Source organism: Xylocopa sonorina, chromosome 4 (genome assembly GCF_050948175.1).
Source record: "Xylocopa sonorina isolate GNS202 chromosome 4, iyXylSono1_principal, whole genome shotgun sequence".
Taxonomy (NCBI): Eukaryota; Metazoa; Arthropoda; class Insecta; order Hymenoptera; family Apidae; genus Xylocopa; species Xylocopa sonorina.
In genome coordinates this window covers 13,401,304-13,427,590 of record NC_135196.1, presented here as the reverse complement: position 1 = coordinate 13,427,590, position 26,287 = coordinate 13,401,304, and the positions used below count along the sequence as shown (strand labels likewise).

Sequence of the window (26,287 nt, the reverse complement as noted above, 5' to 3'; positions counted from 1 at the left end):
CGCGAAGCACGGCGAAAAGAACGCGAGAGCGTGGCAAGGAAACGATTCCAGAGGTGGCACTCCGTTCAGCGTTCGACTTCAGACTGAATTCCAAAGGTACCAGAGGCTGTCGACGAAAAATTGATGTCGCGACGTTTCGTTTCCATCGTCGAGGGGAGATGTTAAATTTCGGTTTCGCGAATCCGGGACAGCGCGAACGCAGGTCCCGACTACCAAAAATTGTGCGCTCGACATACCCACGTTAGGAGTATTCGCAAGGTTCAGCTCTACCGCAGTGCAATGGAAGAGCCTTGCCCAGAAGGAACCGCCTTCGTGATCACGGTGTCCTCCACGCCAAGTAAGTTATAATTCGGCAGCACGTCGAATAAATTATATCCGTTCCGCTATCCTTTGCTTCTCGCGAGAAATTCCATCGAAAACGAATGTCATCTAGTGGACAACGTCCAAGTTCCCTTAAACGATCGACGAACGCTGATCTTGATTCGACATGCTCATTGATTTCCATTCCCAATGACGTCGACCGCGTTTCTAATATTCTCGCACAGCTGGTCTTCATTTCTTTTCGAACGTTTCAAACTCGACGGAGTAAAAATTCGACCCGCGACGGGTCTTAATTGTCATACTGGGACGACTCGTCTCGTTTTTAGTGAAAGACAATTTTCAAAAGAGCGACATTAAAACACGAATTTTTCTCAAAAGGCAGACGTTTGCAACTTGTTTCTGTATACAGAGTAACCTTCCGCCCAGCTGTACCACTTGACCCGAAGTCAAACGTTTCATTTGCGAATTCATCGCGCAACATCCAGGTGTGATGAAAAAAAAGAACGAACGCGAAGCTCGATCAATGTGGCTGCCTTGACGGGATGCTCTCATGTGCGTTTAACCGGCTACGATAGGCAGGCGAGAAGATAATTCTATTCAGAATCGCGAGAAATAAGCGAACCACCCGTTCTCTTTTTTATTCGCCGTCGTGTGTTTTCATATCGAATTTAATAACGAGGCCTTGGCGACTACGTATGACGTTACGTCAGCTTTAAAACAGAAATTCCAATTTACGTGACTCTACTTGGAATATCGCGATCAAATATAAAGATATCAACGGAATTGCTAAAGTAGTTAAGAACCAGTCAACTTGTAGGAAACGTCTATGGTTTAGCGCGCATAAAGATTTCTTTAAGCAAGCTGTTTATAACTAAATTCCCCGTGTTTGGGCTTTTGCATCAGTGACCCGAAAATCCTGTTACCAAAACCATTTCACGTCCCTTCTGTTCAGGATAATCGACGTTCTACTAAATATATTCCACGCACCGTTGTTCCGAGCCGCCTACGCGAAAGTAAATTTGTCCAGAATTAATACGCGCGCTGTTTACAATACCTCTACGACCCATCGATATCGACGATTAAACCGTAACGATGGACATTGTAATAACATTCGCGATTTCGAATATTCTAATAAGTGCGACGAGATTGGAATCTGAAACGGCCCCGCTCGATTCGATTCGATCGACTCTGCTACGCGCGATGAGGAGCCACGCGATCGGGTCGGAGCGCTATCAAAACACGACACAAATTTGAAATATCGTCGAATTTGTTATTTCAATCGCAAGTGGGCCAACGTGCACGCCGCGGCTTCAGTATCCGTTCGAGCATCGGGGTTATAGGACCTGTTGAGGGGGAATTTGCGTAACAGCAAGTTCGGAGCCAAGGAGGTCACTACTTCGCCGCGTATTTTTACGCGATTCACCCGTTTCTTTTTCTCAAACGACAGAAAAACACGTTGCACGACCTCGTTCCTTTTTTCCACTCTCGCGAAATTCACGACGTCTACGAATAATCGAGCTTCGAGGCGCGCGTTCCGTCTGGTCGTTCGTATCGTCCGCGCGACAGGAAGGTGTCTCCGATTGCCCGATGCACGACACTGATTAACGCCGTGAACTACGACTTCCGCGACCTTGGTATATTCTTAGCAATTAACGGTAATCGAATTTCAATTTCACCGGAAGATTGGATCGACTGAAAAATTACTGACCGCGCGTTCTATCCGCGAGGAATTGGAGTACGATATCGTGTCAAGGATGGCGGTGCTATTTTCGAAGGGCGATATATTTTAATCCTAGATCAGCTCTCTTCGCAAGCTTTGAAAAATGAAACGGAAACATTCTCTGTTATTTTGCGGCAAGTCTATACCTCGAGTATAACCGTGTACCGTGCGGCAGGTACGAAATGTCAAAAGTAGTAAAAATACAGGCAACATCTTTATTATTCTCTCAAACCAACGTCGATCGCGTTAGATTTATAACGTGCTCCATAAAATTCGCATCTCCATATCTTCACTTGCATAATTAAAAAAAGAACACTTTTTTTAGCAGAAAACATTTCGAAGATGTTCGTCAAAGGCATCGATGCAATTTCGAATTCGAACACTGCTATACCGCACGTCCAACGATCTCGCACCGAGGATTGCCTGCTGTTAGGGGGCGGATACGATAAATTTGATTAAACTCCGGTTACTCGAGAGGAAACAGCCTTGTCGCGGTCCCGCGACCGGCGTGCCTCAAAGGGCACGATTGCGCGTATCGAGCTTACGTGAAAGGTAGACACAGCGGAGGTTGCTCAGGAACGGGAGGACGACAGGCCGTCACCCACGTAGCTCGGTTTTCGTCACGCTCTTACGGTTACGCGGCAATGCGAGAACGCGTTTCGTAACGTAAACACGTAGCCGGACGGGTCTATACACCGTATCCGGAGCGATGCTTCTTCAAGAAGCCCGTTACTTCGTTGAATTTTACCGGGCGCCGGTGCCCAGGCCGCCACGGCGAAACGGAAGAGGACGAAGCCGTGCCAATTTCACGGAGCAACTTCCTTCGGACGTATAGAGTTTCGTCACTCGATTCTGTCTTCTCGTATGACGTACGCACGATGAGTACGTACAGTTACTCCTATCAATATTCGTACACCGTGTAAATACAATTTGATAGAAGGGTATCGAATTGTTGTCGTGCAACAAACGTAGGAGGGTAGCGAATTATTATTTAACCAGAGGATCATAGGGTTCATAGTCGAATTGATCGAACTGCGTGAAGCGTCGATCGCGCAACCCTAACGAGGACTCGTCATCCCCTACGCGGTACCGTCGATGGCGAACTCGCGTTAATTGCGAGGCCCACCGCGACTGATACGCAAAGTTCTCGCGTCGAAAGGCCTCGCTGATACCGCTGATACCGCATTCGTCTGCATTGCAGTTAGCCACGAACACCGGCGCCGTTTGACACAGTACGTAGCGAGTTAACGCGGTGGTACAATAAATGTCACGTGCACGGTAAAGACAGCGTCGGTTGGAATTATCGCGCGCGCACGGTCTCTCGAAACGCGTCTATCGCCACGTAAAGGGGGAGCTGAGGCTGTAGAGCGATTGTTATTCCGTGGGTAAATTTGCACGTGGGTATGGTAAATATGCGAAGACACGACCGACCCGTTGCTTTGAGCCGCGATTATTAAAGAACCGCTCTCCGTCTTTACCTCTTTATTCTCTCTTCTTTCTTCAGTCGAACGCGTTAGAAACGGCAACGAATCGCTCGCTTCGCTCGTGAAATCTTTTCCTCACGGATGAGAGGGCTCGAGTGGGCGTTTCCGAGGCGCAAAGTACACAGGCGCGGTTAATTGTTTCTGAATCGATTTCAATTGTGTCGCAAGAATTTTCGTGAACTAATCCGTCGGCTGCGCGGAGTTGAAATTGAAGGAACCACGGTCGATTTAATTTTTCAACCCAGAGTGGTTTCACCGCCGCGCTGTGTACTTCAAGGGACTCATCCCCCAAAGTGTCAGGCGCACGTCCCACGCTTTAAACGCGTTCCCTAGGACAATGCTCGAATTGTCCGGGGAATAACAAGCGTTCGCTTCGTTACGGAATACAATTGACCCGGTTGCCACGTGTCAGACGTGTGTATGTACGTGCCTTCCAGCTTATTCGAGCTATCCGTTCAATTTGTTCTTACTCGCGAAGATAGTTATCAGGCGGTTCATCGATTCCTCGAAACGAGCGAGCGAGAAGAGGGACGCGCGGGATTACCCACGAAAGTTTGTTTAAACGCGAATATACGGGGAAGGAGTTGTTACGTCGGTTAACGTCTACGAGTACGCAACGATGACCACGGTTACCGCCCTTCCTCGCTACCATCTTCGGTCAGGTTCAGAGAGCCTTTCTTTCGTAACTCCACTGCCAGTTCCTTTCCCTTAGCACGACCACTCGCGAATTAATATACACCTTTCCTTTTCGCGTAGGAGCGAACGTAGCTCGACACTGCGACAGCTCTTGTTACGGATGAAACACGACGTTCAACTGTATCGCGTTCCTTGGAACGTGGGCGATCGACGTTGCATCGATACCAAGCGACAAATTTCAAGCCTCACCGCATCGAGGACTATAAAACACTGTGATCGAGTTTTCGCATCGGGACAGAGGAACGTCGTTCGTATTACATCGACGTATCCTTGATTCTACTTTCCTGCATTCTTAGAATTGTACGCGACGGGCAGAGTAAAGAAAGTCGAGAGAGACTGTGCATCGATCGCCTCCGTTACGTTACGTCACGTAATCGATCTTCGAATTTTTGGGGACACCAGGAGTCTCGAGTGCTTCCGCGCGCCATTAATTTCAGGGTACCGCGAACCTTCTGGGAAAGCCATGCACACCGACGAAATTTCGATTACTGGAAATGTGCTAAAGCACTTTAACGTTTGATCGAGTACTGCATTGGCGTTTCGACGTCCTGGCTCTGCCAGGTACGTATCCATTGTGCATGTATATTACTGCTCCTGACATTTTGCTTGAATCGCAGTAACAGCGCTCGAATGTTATCGAAACGTGTGACTCGATGGCAAATATGGTAGTAAATAGCGAAAGTACAGAACATTTCTAATAACAATTTCTAGGATTTCGAATAGAATCCACGATACGATAGATTCGAACGAAACTGAAACGATTCCAGACGATTTAATAGGTATCCGTGTAGGTAGCCTGACGTCATGACCGAATAATCCTTCCTGCGAGATCAAGGTCCTTCAAATATCTCAGCCAGCGAGCAGGAAACAGGAGCAAGATTGAAACGGAAAAAGGATTCATCGATATTCTGTTAACAGCTGTGAAAGCGCACGTTATGCACCAAACGAGCTACGAATGCATTCGTTCGAATCAAATTGGAAGCTACAATGCGAACAGAGGGTTGGCGAGGCTCGAAATCGTATGAACATTCACGTGGAATTAGAAACGTGTATAACAAATGCTGACAAACAATTGCTAAATCTCGTTACTCGTATACATTGCGTGTATACGTGAAAATGGATTGAAAAGTTTGCGCACTTGGGCCTAGCCACGTATTTCACCGCAGCGTGTCTGACTACGAATTGTCTGCACGACGTTATCTACTTACGCGATCGCTGTAGAGTCGCTACACTCTGCACATCGGTGCATAAATGATCAGATAATGCTCTGTAAAGATTATAAGCGGTATTCACATTTAGATTACAATCATTTCGATACACAATTTTACCAAATTTCGCGAGGATGCATTGAGAAACACTCGATTGCTGTCTTTTAAACGAGTGAAGATTTTCAAATACAAATGCCAATTCCACGATTTCCGCGCGGTAATGTACTATTTCCAATGAAAATGGAAACTCATTCGATGTCAAGGAAAGTTGACTGTTTTAAAGATCAAGGTCGGGAAGTAAGTACCTAACCGCAGGGTAAAAAACAGGATTCAAGCAACACCATCGAATTAATTAGATGACGTTTCAAAGAGCCATTTGAAAGGTAAACACGAAACAATGAATGTAACATCGTTGCTTGGCAAAATGTACGATAAACGAAGACAACTTTCAGTGACACACAATATTTTCAAACGATACGTGGCTATAGAGAAGCACTTGCGTTACAACGAAAAGCGCGAGTAAATGTTAAGTCTTTGAGAGTACGTTTAATCGTTGATAAATGAAAAGTAGTCTGCGTGTACGTATATGCTTTCGTTTGTTTCCTGAACGAATGAAAATATTTTCTTCGGTTCGACACAGTATTTGCTCGCTCTTAAAATCCTCGTACTTTTTTTTTTACTACGTTTTTACTGTAGGTATCACTTAACCAGTTACGATGCGTCATTGAGAGGCACAAATGCATTCTACGTACTCGATTTTATCACTGACAGATGAAATTCCGAGATATGAAACTGAGTATGTATCATTTACAGACTGCCAAGTTTATATCTTGGTCTCCTCTCGGTTTCATTCGAAATAATGCCAGTGAAAAGACTGAAATTTCGATTTCATATATTTTACACACAGCACACATCGATGATAAAGTACTCTGCATTCGAGACGGCTAATAAATTGCGGATCTCCATGCGTTTACGAGAAATTTAAACTTGCAAAACGTGCAGAGCATATATTACGATATATAAAAATAGTGAAACAGATCTGTATCTAAATATTCATTTCATTAGTTGAGTATAAAAATATAGAATTGCATAAACATCCGCGTTTCAAAACCTTACATAACTCGCGGATCAAATGTAATTTTAATGATGCCTAACTTGGCCGCAATGCGCATATTTAACGTGTCAAAAGTCCACGCAACATATCCCTCGATACGGTGTAAAAGAAAAAGACATTATCACCTTTTTATCAAGACTCCATCGCAGATACCTCTCTCCTTGAACAACTAGAACGATCTGCGATTTACATCTTCGATCGAAAGATTCGACTAACTTTTATTAACTCCTTCACCAGCACTCTGTAGAATTGCGACATCGAACGGAGATACCGCCATATCATAGATACGATTTCGTCACCTCGAGAGCAGACAGGTGCATCATATCGCGTACAGTACGTCGTGTAATCGAGTCGAATTAAAAATGCAACGTGTGCAAGTATTATAGAGGTCAGAATGCCGTCCGATCTATACCCGGTTCGATTAAGCCACCGAATAGTTGACAACGGATAGACGTGCCAGTAATTGATCAACATCTCCCGGGCAACCGCGCACAGACCTCGAGGGTACAAATTTTAAGCCAAACAAACACGTTTCTCGACCGACAGAATGTGTTATGGAAACCCGCGGGGCTTCGTGGAAACGACCAAAAACAAGGGGAAAAAGTATTACTGCGTGGAGCTACGATTGCGCCACGGTGCGTGTAATTAATTCGCGTTAGAGGCTCGTTTACTTATTGTTCGTGAGACACGTTATATGTGTTACTGTCGAAATCGCGCACGGAATCGTCGGGGCACGCGAGCCAGGCGTTCTCCGAACGCGTCGCGATGACGACGAAAGGACGACGTCCATCGGGTGTACGCGATCGAATATCCACGTATTGATCACTGGAAAAACTGGATCGCGCAAAAGATAGATGTGCGCGAGAAGGACGAGTGGATAACTGTTCAGGGAGGGCGCGTTCACACCGAAATCGATAACCGCGAGAAGTAGCCGCAGGAGGGGGTGGTCTACGATCATCCTCGATATACAACATTTCGAGCATACCCGTGGAAATGCCATCGACGTGACCGAGTCAATCTTCGGCTCGGATATACCGATTCGACGTGACCGAAATGCCAAGGGTGGAAGTGTATATATGGTTCACCGTAGCACAGGTGTACCAACGATCGGCGAGACCGATCCGTGAGGTCGCGATCAATGGTACACCGTCTATCGAAGTAGTTTGTTCGACTCACCTGTTCGAATCGCCGGTGGAACTCCGTCAGCGGACGATTACGAAACTGGTACGAGCACTTCCACTGATCCTCCTGTGTGAGATTCTTGCTGCGTCCACTGGTGGTCGCGGAGGATGGTGCCTGACACTTGATTACTGCCGATCGGCGGTGCGCGTGATAGTGAGAGGGAGAGAAAGAGAGAAAAACGCGCGAATAACGTGAAATGTAGGAGAGAACGGGACGCACTGGGTGTACGGGAATGAAGGTAAAAGAAAGAGATGGAGAAGATTGGCGAGGAAGCGAGACGACGATAGGTGCGCTGGAACGATAACAGCCGCGAATCGGCGGAACCCAGTATCGCAGTAAAATTGCTGCGCTGACAGTCGAGCGGGTGAGTTTTTTTTTTCTGGTACGCGACTAGCCCGGACAGAGCACACCGCACGCACGCCTCTTTATCACAGCGGCATTTTCACTAATGTAACCCGAGGCCAGAAAGCGAGAGGCCCGCGACGGCAGCGAGAACCCCCAGCCGGATCCCGTTTTCGTAAACGCTCGACTCCGACTAGCCGCGTATCGAGACTGACCCGACTACCACCGACGCGCATGCGCGTTCCACCGTAACGCGCACGCGTCACTGTTCCGGCCGCTACTGCTCTTATCAGCGCACCATTCTACTGTCAGTGGAATCGGGGAGTCGTGCGACGACACCCTCCCCACCCTATTCACCCTTCGATTTCACGGTGTGCCCGATGTCGGAAAAGGGCGAGAGAGAAAAGACGCGTGCGCGATGACACCGGAGCACCGAATATGCGTACGTATACACTTTTTGCTTGGTAGCGAACGATGGGAACGGTATATTCGGATGAATGATTTCCCAATCGTCTCGCTGCGATAGACGTCTGGCGACTTCCGGCGTTCTCTAATGAGCGTATACATATGGAGAACGTCGCGACTGATGGTATCGGTGGGTTCTCGCTACTACCGGTTAAAAGAGGCACTGGAACGTCTCTGAAATTCCAACTTCGCAGTAGGGTGTTTCCAGTCTGGTCGACGTTGCAATATTAGACACCAGTGGAGTCAGCACACGTTCACCCGTAAGAGAACGGCTCGTATGACATAATTCTTCTTGTACGCGATAAACACGCGCTTTATCACTAGCCTTATCATTATTACTGCGAACAATAACACCGTGTCCGGATTCGATTTAACATGTTGAATAAAAGAGCGCGCAGCGTCGTAAGAGCTATTTCACCGAACTCTATGAACGTACGACACTCGGAACTTAAAAATAGATTTTATTCGTAACAACAATACTATTTACGCGACTGTACAAACACTCCGAGTTAGATTATATTTTCAGGCATGCCTTCAACTAAATTCTATTCGGCTGAATTGTGCAGGATTATTGCAGATTCGTGAATTTTTGTCGTTCGTCCTCGATGAATCCGTGTAAACTGGAATTTTCCGCTCGTCGAAAGTTCCTTTTAGCCTCGGATACGTGACAAGCATCCATTACCGAGGGATTTCTTTCGCGCACGGAAAGATTTCTCTCGCTCGTCAGAGATTCGCAACCATACAACGACACAACGTTATCTAACTCTATGATGGATCCGGAACCGGGATTTGAGGTGTTCGACCCTCTAACATATCGTGGAGGAGAATACTAATTTCCTAGAAATAAATGTTTTCTTTACCGTTCCCATTTCCTGAGATCAGGAAAAAAGAATGGAATTCAACCACACCGATATGTTGTTGCTCATCCAAATAATTATACGAGACGTAAGATCCGGGGCATACCGTAAATACAATTAAAATATTAACAAGTAAAACGTTTTAACAGCGTACCTCTTCTCGTTGAACTCGTAATCTGTCGATAATCGGTTCATTGAAGTTGGGCTCGTTACTTGGATCCTCGAGGATAATTTCGTTGCTCCTCGACTCTTGCGGTATACGAGTAACGTAAATCTGTTTGATGGTATCTAAGATTGCCGAAGGTCTCGTCTGAGGAAATTGCAAATCGATCGACGAGAAGGAATCTGTACCGGATGGTACTGCTAATGGCTTCGCGAAATCCGTGCACTTTGCATCACTGCGATTTACGATGTTCCGTGGGATGAAAATAGCATATCAATATCGAAATATATTACCATCGATCCAATACCCAGCGGAAAAACTTACGGAAGCGGAGTGCCAAATCCATAGTGCGATAACAAGTCTTTAATTCTTCGTGATAAAACCTTATCTTTTAACGCGTAATAATAAAGGTCCGCTCCTAAAATATGAGCGATAGCTCTTAACGTTTTTCCAATTAACTCCCTTTTATCCAAGTCTAGACCCTGTTTCAGAACGATCACTTTTATTATGTGGACGAAAATTTAAGTTTATAGCTTTTATATTTGGTAAAGGACGTCGATACCTTGAATTGATCGTATTTGCCGCCTATAATACAAAGTTTCATCGGAAATGGATCGACTTCCCTCTCCGACGCCTTTCGCCGTTCCTTAAGACGCCTCTGCTTAAGTTCCTCGATCATTTTATCGTGGTAACTCATTTTCATCGCATTACGAATTACCGATAATGTTTCTTCGAACGTAGACCATAAAATTTCCGGTTGCGATAAATCGAACATCACCAACACCGTGATGTGGTGAAGGGAATGAGTTAATGTCGAGCCCGTCATTGCGGCTGAGACCAGCGATGATGTTAATTGTCCTATTTCCCAAACGTGCACTATGTTTCTTGTCTGCACCGATGAAAAGGAATTTAAACGAGGAAAAATCATTTTTTTTTACTAACTTCTTGCACTACTATATTAAAAAGTGTCTAAATTACTACGAACTTACTAAACTCTTTCCAGCTTTCCGGCCGAAAGAATAATCCATTGCTATCGTTGGTTTTGGTGCGTCATCCTTTTCAAGAAAACGATGTATAATTGTAGTTTTACCCTAAAAATTCACATTCCTTGTTTACGATGGCATGTGCATAATTCGTAGTTTATAGGTATTTGATTAAGATATCACATACAACACCTTTGCTGCCAACAATAATAATTGAACGTTCACGTGTTTCGTTTGGATCGACTTTACGTTGCCGTTCTTCTTCTAAACAAAGACGCACAGCAACGTCTCTAGCATTTTCCTTGCTAAAACATAATTATCTTTATAATGAATTTTTGTTGGTAAAAGTGTTAAAAGATACGTACGAATTTTGATCTGCCATATCGTTCTAATCCAAAGTGTGTAGACAAATATTGGAGCGAATGTACGATGAAGCACAGGTTCATACGTAGGCTATCAGAATGTTTGACTATTCGTTGCTATAGTGATGTAGTAGAGCTCGATAGGTATTTACTTTTGAATATGTAGGTACTACAATATTTCTCGTCGTTAATTCGCTTTATCTTTAAGTTTGAATTCGAGAAAAAGCATGCAGAAATATCTAAGAAAATATTAAAATACAAGTAAAAATGGGTAAAGTATTGTGATACTTTATGGAGCAACCCACCGTCCGTGAACTATCTGTATACGATTTACATATGTAAATAAAAGAAAAAACTTTTATTTGAGAAGTCTATGATAAGTACGTAGTGAACGCTTTGAAAAGAAGAGTAACGCAACAGATTTAGAATAGAAAAATGTCTTTTATTTCGTAGATACTGTTGCCTACGATATATTACGATGGTTTCCAGTTCAAGACTAGAACTTTATATACAGTTTCGTAAATTTGTTTTCCTGTATTTGTCTTGGATAACTTATATTCATTCAAAGCAGAAATAACATATAATATAAGTCATAAAACTAATTAAACTCTTGTTTATTACATTTCTAAATATATTGTAGGTATATTTCCGAAAAAAAGAAGTTGTTTTTCCTCGTTCCTCAAGACACGTATAACTTATGTTGCTTCTGCTCTCACGAATTTGTGTGAATATAATTTCGATAGATTATACAAGCATGCTAAATTGTAACTGTACAATTTATTAAACATAATTGGAATAATATTTTTGTCTTTGGCTATGAGGAAAGAACAACCATTATGTAATTTTTTGTCTTTGGTCATAAGGATAAAAAATTCTTATAATCAATTATATACAAACATCGAAATTAATAATTTTTCATCCTTTCTCCTTTTAACTCTGGAGAGCTAGAACTGTCTTAGACGTAAAGACACGTGAGACGAATAGAATTAAATGCTAGTAACTTCGCTTTTATCTTCTTGTGAATTATTATCGAATTTTTTTGTAATAATCAATTTACAATGTGTACATTCATTGCATATCTATGTATACATTTATATGCGCGGAAAGTATAAGAAATTGAGTACTTAAAAAAATTTGATAAAAATTCCTGTGTATCAATGTATTCTAATGAACAATATGCGTCCAACAAGACACGTTTACTATTTAGAAATTAATTTAATAATCTGTCAATAAAAACAGATTAGTGTAAGCAGAGAAAGTGAGAGAGAGAGAGAGAGAGAGAAAGAGAGAGAGTGAGACAGGGGGTATATAATATATAAAAATGTTTAAATAATCTGCCAGTTAGTCCAGCAATAATACTCTTTACAGTCTGTTCAATTTAAATAATGAACACAACGATAAAAGCAGTCGTATTACATCTCTCATATCTTAAGCATCATTTAGGTCTTTACATGATTTTATTAGAAAAAAAAATGTGTACATTTTTTAGTTCCTTATTCAATGATATTTCAGAAGGGACATTAATTTTGATGGATAGAAAATGTACATACCTTCACGATGTATCTATTACGCTAATCATCGTAAATAGTTATAGAAAAACAAAAATATCGAATAATTTAGTACCTAGGCATTGGTCCTAGTATGTGCTCATTTTTGCATGCACTATGCTAAATAAAATTGGTTAAACGAATCATTTCGTAAGTAGCAGTAATAAACGTTCACTTTTACTATTGTATTCAATTGCAAATAAGCTCTTTATACTTAATATTGTAGGTATGGAAGTGAATAATTTTCTACTATTTATACAGATTCCTTTGCATAGTTATTCATACTTATGTACGAATTATGTATATTTGAACACTATGGTATGTAAGATCGTTTGGGAGATGCAAAATATGTGTAACCGAATTTCGTAATTTAATTAACTTGTAATTTGTACTAAAATGTGAACAACCGATACTGGGTAATATCATACTTCTTTTAAATAAGCCTGCTTGTTATTTACACATATTTTCAGAATATCGAGAGTGGAGCATTTTATAAAAATGCTGCTTGTAAATTCCTTACATTAATATTACTAAACAGACTTTGCATTCCATACAACCTTATGAATAAAGTAATTGTAAATATTTATATGGATTATTTCAATACAAGCCACATCTTTAAAAATTCATCAAAACGTTAATAGTCATTGAGATACAACGCGTGCGAAGGAAGACTGTAATAAAGATTAGTCACCTTTTTCTATAATATTTCATCGCTTCTATTATGCAATATACCACACGCTCTGCATGTTATCTGGTCCATATATCACTCATCCAATTGTCATCTAACTCATTAGTCGGTAACACTTTTAACTTTCTTAATGCCTCAAGATAAAACGTTAGTTCAGACGTAACGACACCGTGCTGCGGCCCGCCATTATTCACTATGTTCATTTTGATTAATTGCTCTCTAAGTTTTTCTTTGAATGATGTGTTTACAGTACGATATAGTGTTTGTACTTCAACTGCCGGAAGAATACCAGATACCGCTTCGTGTAATTTCATTAAATAACTGTAACCAATCATCGATCATATAGGATAGCTCTAATTAATAGAACGACATAATTATCGAAGGCTTACCTAGAAATATTTCTAAAGGATTTCGATGGTACCGGTGGCCTCGCGGTCCATTTCGATATTTGACCGCCCAATAGATTATCGACGATCGTGAGAATTTTACTATCGATTTCTTTCACGTGCGCACGGATATCCCTTTCGACGCTGTCCAATAAAGCTACACCACCGCTTATACTTGATGCACCAAGTCCACGACTAGGATTTTGTTCCCCAAGTACTGCGCGTAATTAATAACGTATATTTATATTTAATTATATAGCGAAAAATGCTTGATTAGAAGAGAGATTAGGACTTACTTTGAAAATGTGACTTTACATAAGGCATAAACCATAAGATTAGTTTTAAACTACGGGCAGCTAAGACAAGTATTGTGCTGGTGATAGTTTTTAAACCAGCAACTTGCATCGCGCCTGCTCCAAGGACAAGTTGACAACACCGAGAATTGTAATGCCGCAATAATTCAGCTAAATGCCTTCCAATTGTTCCTGACAAAGCAATTAATTCGCTGCCAGTTCTAGAAGTACAGTTTCATTAGCATGGGAAAGTGTACCGTAAATTATCTACAATTCTAATATAGTACCTGCAATATTCATGAATCATTTGTATAAGCATTAAAGCTGTGCCGACAACTGCATACTTTTCATCTCCTACCATAATGAAACTTTGAATATCATCTTTTTTAACTTTATCATCAGCCTTAAATACATTTAACGGGAAAGTTTCATTTTCGTACACATATGTTACTAATGATTGGAATTCCGGTGGCACGTCAGCTTGTTTCCACCTTTCGGATTCCAATAAAAGGGTGAGCTTTGTTTTGAACTCTGTATGAAATCTTTGAATGAATTTACTAGCCTGTGCCTATAACATGAACAATGTGTTTTATTGTTCTTATAACAACTTGTCAAGCATAATACGTGTGACTTAGAAGCAGCATGTACCTTGAATGCAGAACGCAATCCTGTGCATTGTTTACCACAAAGTTTCTCACAACTTTCTGTAAATTCCTCGACCAAATTAGCTAGCTGGCATACTTGAGCTGTTGTTGCTCTTTTACTTAACCATGATGATTTATCGTTCCAACTTTGGCATTCTTTATCGTCTTGTTTATTGTTTGCATTTTCATTGTTTTGCTTTTCTTTTTCGCTTTGTAATTTATCTTTATCGCTTGTACCTGCGGAAAGCAGATTTCCCATTCGCTCATGACAATAATCACAAATTGATGTTATCATGTCATTCAGTTTGGTCGTTACTCGCGAATGTTCTGCTTGCGTTAACAAACGATCGGATATTGTATCATCGAATGAACCGTCGCACACTCGGCCTGCCGCGAGATCTACCGTATCTCGCATTACATCGTGCACAGCCTGAAAATGCACATTATTGGCAAACACTTGCATGTTTAAATGCGTCAAATAGACTAAATATTGTTACTTAATATCTCTATATACCTTAACTCGCATAAGGAGGAATGTCAGAGATTGTATAGAATTATGAAGTAACGTTAATCTTTCCGCGAGAGAAAGTCCACCGACTTCTAATGCAGCAGCTTGTTGATCGCTGCAACAGTCACTCGCTGCCAAGGCTTCTATAACCCTCTGTTTCGTTACGGCTCGGACCGTTGTCACAGCCTCTTCTTTGTAAGTATCGACAAATTGGAAATGTTTTTGTCGCAAAAGACCAGAAATGATGGAAACGAGTTTATCCTGTTCGTTGAGGATGTATAAATGAACTCACTGGGAAGAGACGCACGACAGTTTGTTTGCTACGAACTAGTTACGCAAAACTGTAAAAGGTTATGCAAATACTTACACCATCCAAAACCGTATTTTCTCCTCCCAGTGGTCTATTTAAATCTGCAGTTGCGTATCTTTGGAATTCTGTAGACAGCATTTTATCAACAAGTTTTTCCATTTCTGTTAATTGTGAACTTAAATGCCTGAGTGAAAAAAAATAGCCAGAAGAAAGGTTGAGCATATTTATCATTTTTCAATAAAATAATCTGATGTATAAACAAAATGATAAATATACCTAAAACTATGTACTCCATTCAATTCCTGCAAGAGTATTTCTTGCGTTGTAGAAATGAGATCTAATGCTGCAACATAGTCTGGTGTAGATAACAACAATTGTATCATAGGTTGACTTTGATGCACTGTAGCCATAAGTTTTAATTTTTCTTGAACTAACAATTGATTAGATCGAGCTCGCTCTAATCTAAAAATTATATTCGAATGAAATATAATATTAACGAAATTTTTAATTAAATTTAATTACCTTAAAATTTCTAATGAATCATTGACTAGATGTTTATCTACTTGGTGTATATTTTTTCTAAGGGCTTTCAGTACTGTAATAGTTTGTGTAAGTTGCTCCATTAGAGCATCGTGAGATGTCATAGCATGGAAAAATGCTTGAGACTTAGAAGCAACTTGTTCTGCTATTCTAACTTCCACAACATCCAAATAATGACTTAACTATAAAAACCAATCAAAATTTATTATTAAATTTATTCTTATTCCTTTTTTTGCTGTGAGACATTCCTTATTAATGGTATTACCTTTTCTTGCATTTGTTTCATATGGATAACAATGTTGGAATCTTCATTTAATAAACCATTTTTAGCAAATGGGAATACTGCATAAAAATTATCTTTCTGAGAAAGATCCAAGTTAGGTGTTAAAAATATTTTAGAAATGTTAGACAAATCAAATTGTGTTCGATCTGAAAATATCCAATTTAAGAATTTCATGGTATAAAATAAGAATATCATTCATTAGATTTGTTTCATATTTACCTAAAGATTTAACCTTCCTTAAATTTGGAAAATTTTGTAACAATTCATTAGGAGTACTAGATTTATTAACATTTGAATTCATACGAGAATGTTTCCGATATCTCTGTAAATAAAATTATTTTTAAAATAGGTTATTCTTCCTACAGATTGAACACTACACTTTATTATCACAAACACAGCGATTACCCTTGCTATTTTCTTCAGATATGATTCAAAATGTTGCATTGTGATTTCCGGAAGGTACGGACTTTTAGGTATGTCTACTTTCTCCACGAATCCATCTCCCCAGGTGCGAGTCAAAAAGTTACTCTGTTTCCCTTTAAAAGGGTCATTTAAAACAGCTGGCAAATTTTGCGCAGCGGAATACACAGTCCAAGAAGAGGATGGTTCCGACAACTGACCGTTACTTTTATGCTGCTGTTGCATTGTGGCGTGCTTGGTAGCGTGTGCTACATAATCTTTGTCAGAGACACCTTCCACAGGAAGACTAGTGCATACTCCATTGTAACCATAAAGGCACACAAACGAACCACCCTCCCTAGAGCAATGTTGATCTCTCAAATGTCTGAAATTAAATTAAATGCTACCAATTAATGTAGGCATTCACATTTTATCACTGATTTCGTATACAGTGTATTATACAAAAAATATTTTGCTCAGTGCATTCGTTATTAATAATTGTTTGGGGTAAATAAATGCAAGTAAGCTGATGGTAAAACGAATGGGAAAACTTAATATATTCGCGATCTAGAGATTATTTGGGCTCCACAAATATGTTTGGGTTTATATAACCTTATGACCTAATACAAAAACATTAAATCTGTGAGTTACGAGTGTTTCAATCCGATTGACGAAATCAGATGTTGGGCATAATTAACTCTAAAATCGCGAACATGTTAAACAGATTATCTATAATAGTAAATGGTGTCGGAAAATCAGTCGAAATGAAAGTGTTTTAGAACAGACATTTTCTGCCTGAAATAGATAGGTAGATAGGTGGTTCCACCTTATGAAATCTTCGATTTGCTTGAACGTAAGGTTAGCACAATATTCACAAATCAAGATCGTAGACAACGATTCGGATTCCTTCACGATTTTCGCCATTTTCCATTTGTAACGTTACTTCGCCATTCTGTCACTGTCCCATACGATTTACGACACATCGAAGACTGTCCACGTTAATTACACTTCGACGAGTATTTAGCGATCGCAATTATCTCCTGTCGACCATTTTCGAATATTGTCTGACCAGAGAATATGTATTCTCACGAAGAAACTCCCTCAGCGCATGTCCTCGGTGTTTCTACCGCCGTGAACCTGGCTGGAGGTTATACTCGACGCCAACCAACAACCAGCAACGTGGGTTACGTGGTATTCGACCCACAAAACGGTGGCAGCTTTCACGCGAAGTATCGCCTCTACGTGGATATATCTGCTTCATGTTTTAACGAGTACACGTCATGATACGTAAGAACTTACAAAAGAACGTCCCTCTAGTGACCGTCCTCTCTGGTGAAAGTTCCTAGACGCGAATCCAATTGTTCCAATTACGCGAAGCATGACTGAAAAGTGTTACGTATTTCGAAGAAGGGGCGACACTTTTCGAGCATTAGTTTTAGTACTTCCTGCTGTGATGGCGCTAGTAGTTTTCAGTAGTTCACTTCGCTATCGATAACGATGTGCGACCAGTTTGAGCACTTCTCGCAGGGATGACGTTAGTAGTTCTTGAGTAGTGTGGGTAACATCTGTCTCGCTCTTTCTTCTAGCTTTTTTATATATCTTTCTCTCTCTTACCTCTAAAGCGGGAAGTGTAAAATAAATTTGAATAAAATTATGGAAATATACATCCCGACAGCACAACTTTGTTACAGTGAGAATACTGCGATGTCATTTACGCTGCGTAACATTGTATCGTTACTACATATTACGCAATTTTAGTAGGAAAAAAGCTTTTAAGTCTCTATTGCATATCATCATATTATACATCATTTTGGTAGCGATTTAAATAAAAAGAAAGCGCTTAATTGTTGGCTTAAACATCTGCTGAAGTCTGACGGTTTTAATTTATACGGGAACACATGCCATCCTACGTCACTGGTTAAATAAATTCATGAATATTATATATTCATGAATGAATGTATAACAGACGTGATTCGATAGTGATATTATGATGGTGCATCGCGTGATATACTTGTGCTGCAGAACGTGGTGTTACAACCATCGACGTGTGCGAACGTAAATGACGATGGAAGTGATGTCATCACAGTGCTCAACCAGCAAAGTTGCGTTGTCAGGGTAGCTTTCATCTCTTCGACATCGAAATCAATCATATCTTTTAAACGAAGCGGAAAAGACTATTATGAATATTTTTAAATGTTCTTTTATTGATCGTTTTAAGCTCTTCTCCATCCCTTTTCAGCGGTTTCTCATCGTTATATATCGTCAGTATTAGCAGCGTGTACATATGCTTCAAAATTCATTTATACGTGTAAAATCGTCTAATAAACTTCGTACAAAATTCTATCACAAAAAGTGCCAATATAGAAACATGTCTTATATATAAAAAAAAAGTAAATAAAACATATTCCGTTTAACAAATTCAAGTAAATACGAATCTGAAAGTATTATCCCGCTTAACAAAATGTGTCGATGGTTCGTTAAAAATCTGTCCACTTTTCTGCACTGTTAATCGCAGGATATTATTTTCCGACTCTATACGAACGTCTCATCGTCGATTCGTTTTTCTATCTCTTTGACGATTTACCCTGTTGTTCGAGATTTAAAGACGAGACTACGATCACGATGAAAAGAAAGTTAGTTGAATTTTTAACCGGTTCGCGTAGGTCGATCGAGAATTTTCAGATGTTCCTGTCGGTACGAATGCCACCAATTGTGCTAACATTTTCCATCGAACATGACCGTAGACTGATTAATCGCTTTGAACATTCATTGTTCTCCCCGTTCAGCTGTCCGTTTGAGGCGACGCGGGTGTCTCGTTGTTCATCGAATTCTCGCTGTTCTGCTGCATCTGATCCTGCTGATGTTGATGCTGGCTGCGATGCACCTCCAACGCTAACAATTTTTGCCGTTTCTCTTCCATCAGCCGTTCGCGGTGTTTGTGAATATAATCGTTCACGTTTGGCAAACCCATTATCACGCAGGCTGAGAGCGCGGAACGATAAACGTTCATGTCTGTCGCTTCGTACCTATGCAAAGGGTACAACAAAATCTATTAGATATTAAATACGATTAGCTCATAGTTCGTCAGTAATTACGTATTGACGTTAATGATAAGCTAATAATTTGCATACTACGTGAGCTAGGTTTCATTGTTTATACCAATCTGCATACGTGGGTGTGGTCGTTCTGTGACGACCACCGCCCCTAAGCAGAAATAAAATATATAGAATAGGATTCCAGTTACTCTTGAGATTTACCATTCGTTCGTTTTCTCATCGTAACATTCGACATGATAGATCGTGGTGACACCGTTGAATCCACCGATAGCGAATATCATGTCATCGATTACTTCGATGGCGAAGTTACTGCGCGAATTGTACATATCTGGAATCGACGTCCAAACATCTGTCGTAGGATTGTACTTTTCGCCGCTGCACATTCTCGATATTCCATTGAAACCGCCTAGTCGAAAGGTTTGCCAACAGGCTCGATTAGAAGAGGAGTCTAAGACTTTGATGGGAGGCTGTTCAACCGGAATAAAACGTCACAATTATTACCAATAACGTATACGTGGTTGTGATAAGCTATACAGCACACTCCACTCCTGCGCGATCTCATTGGAGCTATCATCGTCCATTGATTGGTCTCTGGATCGTACACCTCGGCTGAGTTCAAGCATTCGTGGCCATTGAATCCACCAGTAATGTAAATTTTGTCTACCATGTAAAAAAAGTATAACTCGATTCAGTATTCGAATCATTGACGCAGTCCTCGTCGTTGGTTCCACGACATTTCATAGTATCGGATACGAATGATACCGTTTAAAGTAGTTGCACTGGCATCCGATCTTTGGCAGTTCATGGGCGCTATCAGGGACCACTGGTTCGTCTTATAATTGTAACGTTCCGCTGTGCTTTGTCGATAATAACCATCGTATCCTCCCATCGCGTAAATCAGATCGTTCAGCACCGCTACGCTAACGTAACACCTAAGATTCGAGACAACTTCGATCGAAAATCGGTTCATGATCTTACAGTGAGTTTACAAGAGAAACTTTGCGTTTAGAACCAAAGAGTTTTATCGTGTTCTCGTGGCTATCACAATTAGTACGTATTTTTAGCTTGCAATACCTACTTCGAAAGGGATCAGGTGTTTTATACTTATGTTTAAAGAAACTTTTCATCCATTTAACCTTCTGGCGTTCATCGGGGCTATTTCTCTCCAAACTTTAGTAACAGCGTTGAAGCAGCGACAGCTATTGAAATAATCCGCGCCGTCGAACCCGCCGATCACGTAAATGTTAAAACCGACCACCGCGGTTCCGTGGTAGGCGCGTGGCCCGATCGGGTCCACCTCTTCCACCTTTCGAAACGCGAAAGTTTTCGATCAGACATGATTTTCAAAATCGTTGAAAAATAAAGAAGAAAAAAAGAAAGAAGGAAACAATGGCGAACGCTTCGCGTAACGATGTTCACCTTGATCCATCGATCCGCCCTGGTGTCGTAGGTCTCTATGAAATTTGTAGGGCTTCTGCCACTCCATCCGCCAACAGCGAATAGTATCTCGTGTGGTACTCTCGGTCGTGCTATTTTCGGCGTTGGTACCTCCCCGTCTTTTTGCGTGATAATTTCCAAATCGTACAAGAATTTTAACGTCTCGATGATGATGGGTCGGCAGGCGTCGTTTCCGGTAACATACGGATGGTCCTTGACGTTCTCCAGGAAGAACTGCGTGTCCAATAGGCCGAGTCGAATGTTCTTCATCAGATCGACGATGTAATCCTTCCGAGATTGAGGATCGTAATCGATCCACTTCAATACCAGCTCCCACACCGCGTCCTCGCTCTTCACGTTCAGCTCGTCCGCTCCAATTAGCGTGGTTAGCTCTTCGATCGGTAATTCAAGGATTTCCTCGCTACGCTGGGCTACCTGTATCGTGTATCCCGTGTGTGTTAAACGTTTAGTAGAATTCTGTTACGTCATTTAAGATGTGACGCTCGCACGACGCCATTTCGAACGGATGGTCGGTGTATTTTGCAATGATAAATGAAAGCGCTCGAGACTCGCTTGAAACCACGATCGTGGATTACGCAAGAGGCAAACGAAAGAACGATGAAAGCGGAATGACCTGGACGAAATGTCTCATGACGTAACGGTACGCGCTGTTCTCCAGTCCCTTGCAAAAGTGTTCCCGCGCGAATCTCATCACGCTGATGCAGTTCTCCGGCGCCAGATTCTGCTTCAGGTACTCGCAGCAGAAGTCGAGGACGCCCAAAATGTTGAGGTAATCGGCGGTGACCAACAGCTGGCAGACGTTTTCGTTGTTCACGCTTATCGATCGAAGGTAGGCGTACTCGAGGAGCAGGTTCATCATGTTGCTGGTGACACCCGGTAAAAGAACGTCCGTTTTCTCGCGCGAATGCAGCGTGGTTGTGAACAGAGTTCTGCGAGCGATACAAAGTACGAGTTGCGATCGAATCGTGAGCAGAATGTGTCGGTGTTCGATTTAAACCTGAAGTAGGGGCTGCAAGCTGACAGAATGGCTCGGTGAATTGGAAATACGCCGCCATCTTCGAGTCTCAGAACGGCGTCGCAGAGAAGGTTGTTCTGTCGGAAGTCGTAGAGCGATTGCATCGCTTGCGTGCTCATACATCGACCACTGCTCTCGGCAATCAAACGCTGGGTGTTCGTTTCGGATAAATCGAAGTCTTTGCTATTGTCGGTTGGGTCTACATCCATATCAAGTTTCCTTCGAACCCGAAGACACGAATCTGATGGATCCGCGGTGACAAACGTGAAGAGAAGTCAACTACTCGGCACTTGAAATTTTTCTAGTCGTAGAAATTATCTTAGCTGTTAACAATATCGTTTGTTAATTTACGTAAACAATGGTTTAGCAGCGGTGACAGTGTGTGTTTCATATTATCGAAAATTAAATTGAAATTTCCTTATTTCCAACACATACCTGCGGAACAAACGATCACGCGTCACTTGCGACTTTGGTAATTTTCAAATCGTCCAAGAGGTTAGAGTTTCCCGCGTGTGTCAATGATTTCGATCAATTCGATACCGTTGACTTTTACTCTTGAAAATACGGTCCCCGCGGAGTTTTTGCTATTCTAATTGTCGATCGAGTACGACGCTGGATTGGTATTTACACGCCTTGGAATTTCGTGTGCTTCAAAAGGGATTCTGACACGTGGACGGACGGACTTGAAGACCGGTTGTTGCACGACGGAGATTTTTAAAAAAGGGGACACGATTCCGGGGTGGAGCGGAGGAGATGGGTGGCAGACAGATACGAACTATTTTGTGTGATTTTAAAAGAGAGTAAATGTCGTCTCTGGCTGTGACATAGGTCTTACATGTCCGCCGTTCAGTCTAGGACTGTCCTTTAACAAATGAGCACTTCGATGGCAAGATTCATGACGGTTTGTTCGTACGTGGGTTGAAATCGTAGATTGTTAATAAAAACAGATTGTTAATCCAGAACAGGATTTCCGCGAACACATTGAAATGCGTACAGTATTCTTGTTGCATTTTGTCACTTTATATCAGTTAATCAGAATAAATTTAATCAAGCAGAATAAAAGAGCGGAAGAATTCTAAAACTTTATAGGCACTACATTTAATAAGTAATGTAACTCGCTACAATAATTTCTTATAAGTAAATACATTATATATAAAATGGAATCATTTCGATCGTATTACACTCGGATCATTCAATAGCCTGATTGAAAAAGCTCAGCCAAAGTTCGCTAAAGCTCAGACTCGGAATACCTCACGCGAGAACCATCGAAACCGCGTTCACCGTCTGGCCAACAACGGTCCTCTCCACTTTCACCTCACCGCAATCCTCCTCAACGTCCTCCCTCGACGCCTTCGATTTTTCAGCCTCCTCACCACCGCATTTGTCACCTCGCGTTTGCTCGCAACACTTGTTCCCCTCCTTTATCCACCCTCTGTCGCCACCCTTGCTCCCAGCAGAACCGCCGAACCTCAGTTCCTTGAAACTAGCTGTTACCATCGACAACGTGGAATAGTGCAACCTATGAACCATCACGTTCTGCGATGCACTCGCTAGAAAACTGTTCCATTTACCGAGAAACGGTTCGCGTGTCTCGGATATATCTCTGATGGACTCCGCCATCTTGGACCTCTCCTCTGCTTTAGCTAATCCAGCACCTTCCTGTCCGAACAGACGGAAAGTCCACGCGACCACGGTGAACGTGACGGCGTTCGTGGGGAACGCTCGAATGATCGTCGAACTCAGACCCTTGTACAAACACGAGTATCCTTCCGCTTTCACAGATCGTGTCAGACAGTCGACCACGCCTGCGTAGCGATTCCCGTCCGCTTGGATCCGGGATTTGACCACGTCGAGAGGGTAAGAGACCACCCAGGAAGCGGTGCCAGCCAGTCCACCGGCTAACAGCATGCACGGCGTTGTAACTGGCCTGCCGTCCGAAGTCCTGGTCAACGCCTCGTACGCGAGGAAGTAGACGCCAAAACTGGGCGTCTCTCTCAGAAATGTTACGCCTAAACCTTTGAACACACCGCGGTACCCCTCGTGTCTGTACGTGTGCCTCAGACAGTCCAGGGGCCCGGAGAAGTTCGAAGCTGTCGTTCGCAGCTGCATGCGAGTCTTTGCTAGCTCGATGGGACTGCAGATGGGACTTTGGGCGATCCCAGCCAAGCTGCCAGCGACGAAGTGGGAGGACAAAGAGGCAGGGTCGGTTACGCGCCTTTGGGTTTCACCGTAGACGCCAAAGATGATGGCGTTCACCACTGCCACGCCGGCCACTGGGGACGACATTCCCCGGTAAAGACCTGCTACCTAAAAAAATCAATCGCGTTACCAACGATATTCGTCTGAGTCCCTTACCTGCGTCGATCATAGTCTCGTAACGCGAGTTGACGATCTAGAACGTCGTCTACAGCGAAAGACAAAAGGGTCCTTCTTCTTTGAAGCGCGATATCTGAGAACAGTTTACGTCGAAGTACCGATTCTTTCGCGAGTATCGTTCGGAAGCAATGCCAGTTGCCCTTGTACTTTGGATTCCGATAGTCTTGCGTTTGCATGTGGACTTTGATGGTGTCCAGAGGATATCCCACCATAATACCGGCGCAACCTGAAATTCATTTTTAACATCGAGTAATTGCGAGATCGAACGAGGTCGCTCGGAAATCGTACGGGGATCGTGCGATTATCGCGTTTTCTGTACAGATTACGTTTAATCGAACGAGATTGAGTCGCTTATCAGCGGGGACATTGTGAAGATGTTTTTCTTACGCGATAACGTTCGCGGCTCGTTTAAAAGTAAATGAACGCGAGGATGATTATACATTGTTTTCAGTGTCTGCTCGAGGGCAGTGTCTGATAGTTTTGAACGAGTTAAAAATGAATTATCTACCTCCGAGGCATCCGGCGAGAAAGTCGAGAGCCATCTTCGTTTAATTCCTACCCGTTTCTTCCAGCCGTAAGGTGATCGCGAGTCCTGCACGTTATTGCCCTCGTGGAATCTCTGTGTCGCGTTCGTCAGGGGTGCATTGATGCAGGCGCAAGTCGAAAATCGGTCCGTTCTCACGATAGGGAAAATGGAATCCATGTAAGATCGATCACACTTCTGTCGTACTTGGGTCTGTAACGCAACTTTCGATCAGAAATCATTCGTTCCTCGAGCTTCAGCTGAATTTTAATCGTTCCGAAAGAAACATAAAGGAATACAATGTTATCTAAAATGGCGTAGCATCTGAATTTGAGATAGAGAATGATCTTTCCAACGTTTTACATTTTACTTTGTCATCTCGTGGAAGAGAAGAGGGGAAAATGGCGGAGACGTCTCTAAACAAGTTTAATTTAATAATCTTTTAATGATAATCTACCGTTCGAGAACGCTACGGTGGAATTTAGCGGTCCAACGTTGGAAAGAACAAATATTTGAAACGTGAAGCGAGACACGATGAAAGATGGTCTCCACAAAATGGCGGCAAGAAGCGTTTGCGCCGATTTAATACTTGCCGAGTGGTAAGGCATCGCTACATCTCCAGAGAGCCGAACCAGCCTGCGTTTTAATCCCTTTCCCTTGATACTTCGATGCACTTAACCGTTTCTCGTCCCTCTTTCTTTTCTTATTTTTCAATTAAAAATAGCCGAACGTCGAGCAACAACAAGCTTCTTCCATACTCTCGCGATCGAGTAGAATTTCCCACTTGGACTAACTAGCTGTTCTAAAAATTCTGTCCGTTTCTCGGTGCAAAGATCACGCATGCATTATCAGCGATTTATTGGTGTACCAATACCAACGTTTCGATTCTGTTGCAGCAACAATGTTAACCACATTCGGGCAATTTCATGCGATCTATCGCCACGCACGACCCGCCAGAGGGTCACTCGCTGATAGCTGCCCTTTTTTACGTCGTCCAATTAAATGATTACGAATGGTAAACAGTTACTCGTGCTTTTTTTTTGCATCGCCGCCAGTTTATTTGTCGTTACGTTGAGAAACGGACAATGTTAAACATAGCGATCGATACTGAACGGGTAATTAATGGAGAGGGAATTTTTAAATATGTCTGCTGTCGACTCAATTAATTGCAGATTTACATTTTTGAATGAAACGATGGCGTACGATTTCTTATTTTCCTATCGGATGCTTGCGATTCTTTGAATTTTACAAATTTTAGGAAAAAATAAAAGTATGTAAAATTTATCGGGTTATGGAGCCTCATGTTTGCTACATTTTTGCAACATATGGTCACACGACGTTTCTTGCAAAAAAACACGTTCTGA

General features: G+C 42.1%; 5 protein-coding genes and 1 non-coding gene across 7 annotated transcripts in view; all 6 read right to left on the bottom strand.

The window, feature by feature from the left end:
- Numb (NUMB endocytic adaptor protein) overlaps nt 1-8,417 on the bottom strand; it is a 39,375-nt gene extending 30,958 nt beyond the window's left edge. The window contains exon 1 of one of the 2 annotated variants that reach the window (XM_076893555.1): nt 7,720-8,417. The gene's annotated coding sequence lies outside the window, so the exon portion shown is untranslated. Of the gene's footprint in view, nt 1-6,181; nt 6,203-7,719 lie in introns of those variants that run through there. The other variant, XM_076893556.1, reaches the window with a different exon arrangement.
- On the bottom strand, nt 183-345 carry LOC143423351 (U1 spliceosomal RNA). The gene has a single exon (XR_013101823.1). It is a non-coding gene; the product is annotated as a U1 spliceosomal RNA (small nuclear RNA).
- Nucleotides 8,418-9,104: 687 nt separating the features above from the next.
- Nucleotides 9,105-11,088, bottom strand: LOC143422615 (cytoplasmic dynein 2 light intermediate chain 1). The gene is made up of 7 exons (XM_076893391.1): nt 10,901-11,088; nt 10,723-10,840; nt 10,542-10,643; nt 10,115-10,441; nt 9,877-10,034; nt 9,544-9,787; nt 9,105-9,369 (listed from the first exon to the last, which is right to left on the bottom strand). Exons 1-7 carry the CDS (start codon nt 10,915-10,917, stop codon nt 9,298-9,300), a joined length of 1,038 nt encoding a protein of 345 aa, XP_076749506.1. The 5' UTR covers nt 10,918-11,088; the 3' UTR covers nt 9,105-9,297.
- A 230-nt stretch (nt 11,089-11,318) lies between these two features.
- Scat (VPS54 subunit of GARP complex scat) lies at nt 11,319-17,602 on the bottom strand. The gene is made up of 13 exons (XM_076893390.1): nt 17,322-17,602; nt 16,502-16,880; nt 16,316-16,418; nt 16,079-16,242; nt 15,796-15,995; nt 15,550-15,735; nt 15,331-15,457; nt 14,970-15,224; nt 14,460-14,885; nt 14,099-14,379; nt 13,815-14,032; nt 13,522-13,735; nt 11,319-13,453 (listed from the first exon to the last, which is right to left on the bottom strand). Exons 1-13 carry the CDS (start codon nt 17,417-17,419, stop codon nt 13,192-13,194), a joined length of 2,913 nt encoding a protein of 970 aa, XP_076749505.1. The 5' UTR covers nt 17,420-17,602; the 3' UTR covers nt 11,319-13,191.
- Nucleotides 17,603-19,168: 1,566 nt separating this feature from the next.
- On the bottom strand, nt 19,169-22,233 carry Klhl10 (kelch-like protein 10). Its single transcript, XM_076893629.1, has 8 exons — nt 22,007-22,233; nt 21,623-21,938; nt 20,971-21,423; nt 20,688-20,857; nt 20,314-20,483; nt 20,053-20,211; nt 19,753-19,957; nt 19,169-19,521 (listed from the first exon to the last, which is right to left on the bottom strand). Exons 1-8 carry the CDS (start codon nt 22,231-22,233, stop codon nt 19,278-19,280), a joined length of 1,944 nt encoding a protein of 647 aa, XP_076749744.1. The 3' UTR covers nt 19,169-19,277.
- A 949-nt stretch (nt 22,234-23,182) lies between these two features.
- On the bottom strand, nt 23,183-25,713 carry LOC143422722 (mitochondrial basic amino acids transporter). The gene is made up of 4 exons (XM_076893597.1): nt 25,517-25,713; nt 24,909-25,136; nt 24,499-24,626; nt 23,183-24,331 (listed from the first exon to the last, which is right to left on the bottom strand). The coding sequence occupies exons 2-4, from the start codon at nt 24,940-24,942 to the stop codon at nt 23,276-23,278; spliced, it is 1,218 nt and encodes a 405-aa protein (XP_076749712.1). The 5' UTR covers nt 24,943-25,136; nt 25,517-25,713; the 3' UTR covers nt 23,183-23,275.
- Nucleotides 25,714-26,287: the final 574 nt, after the last annotated feature.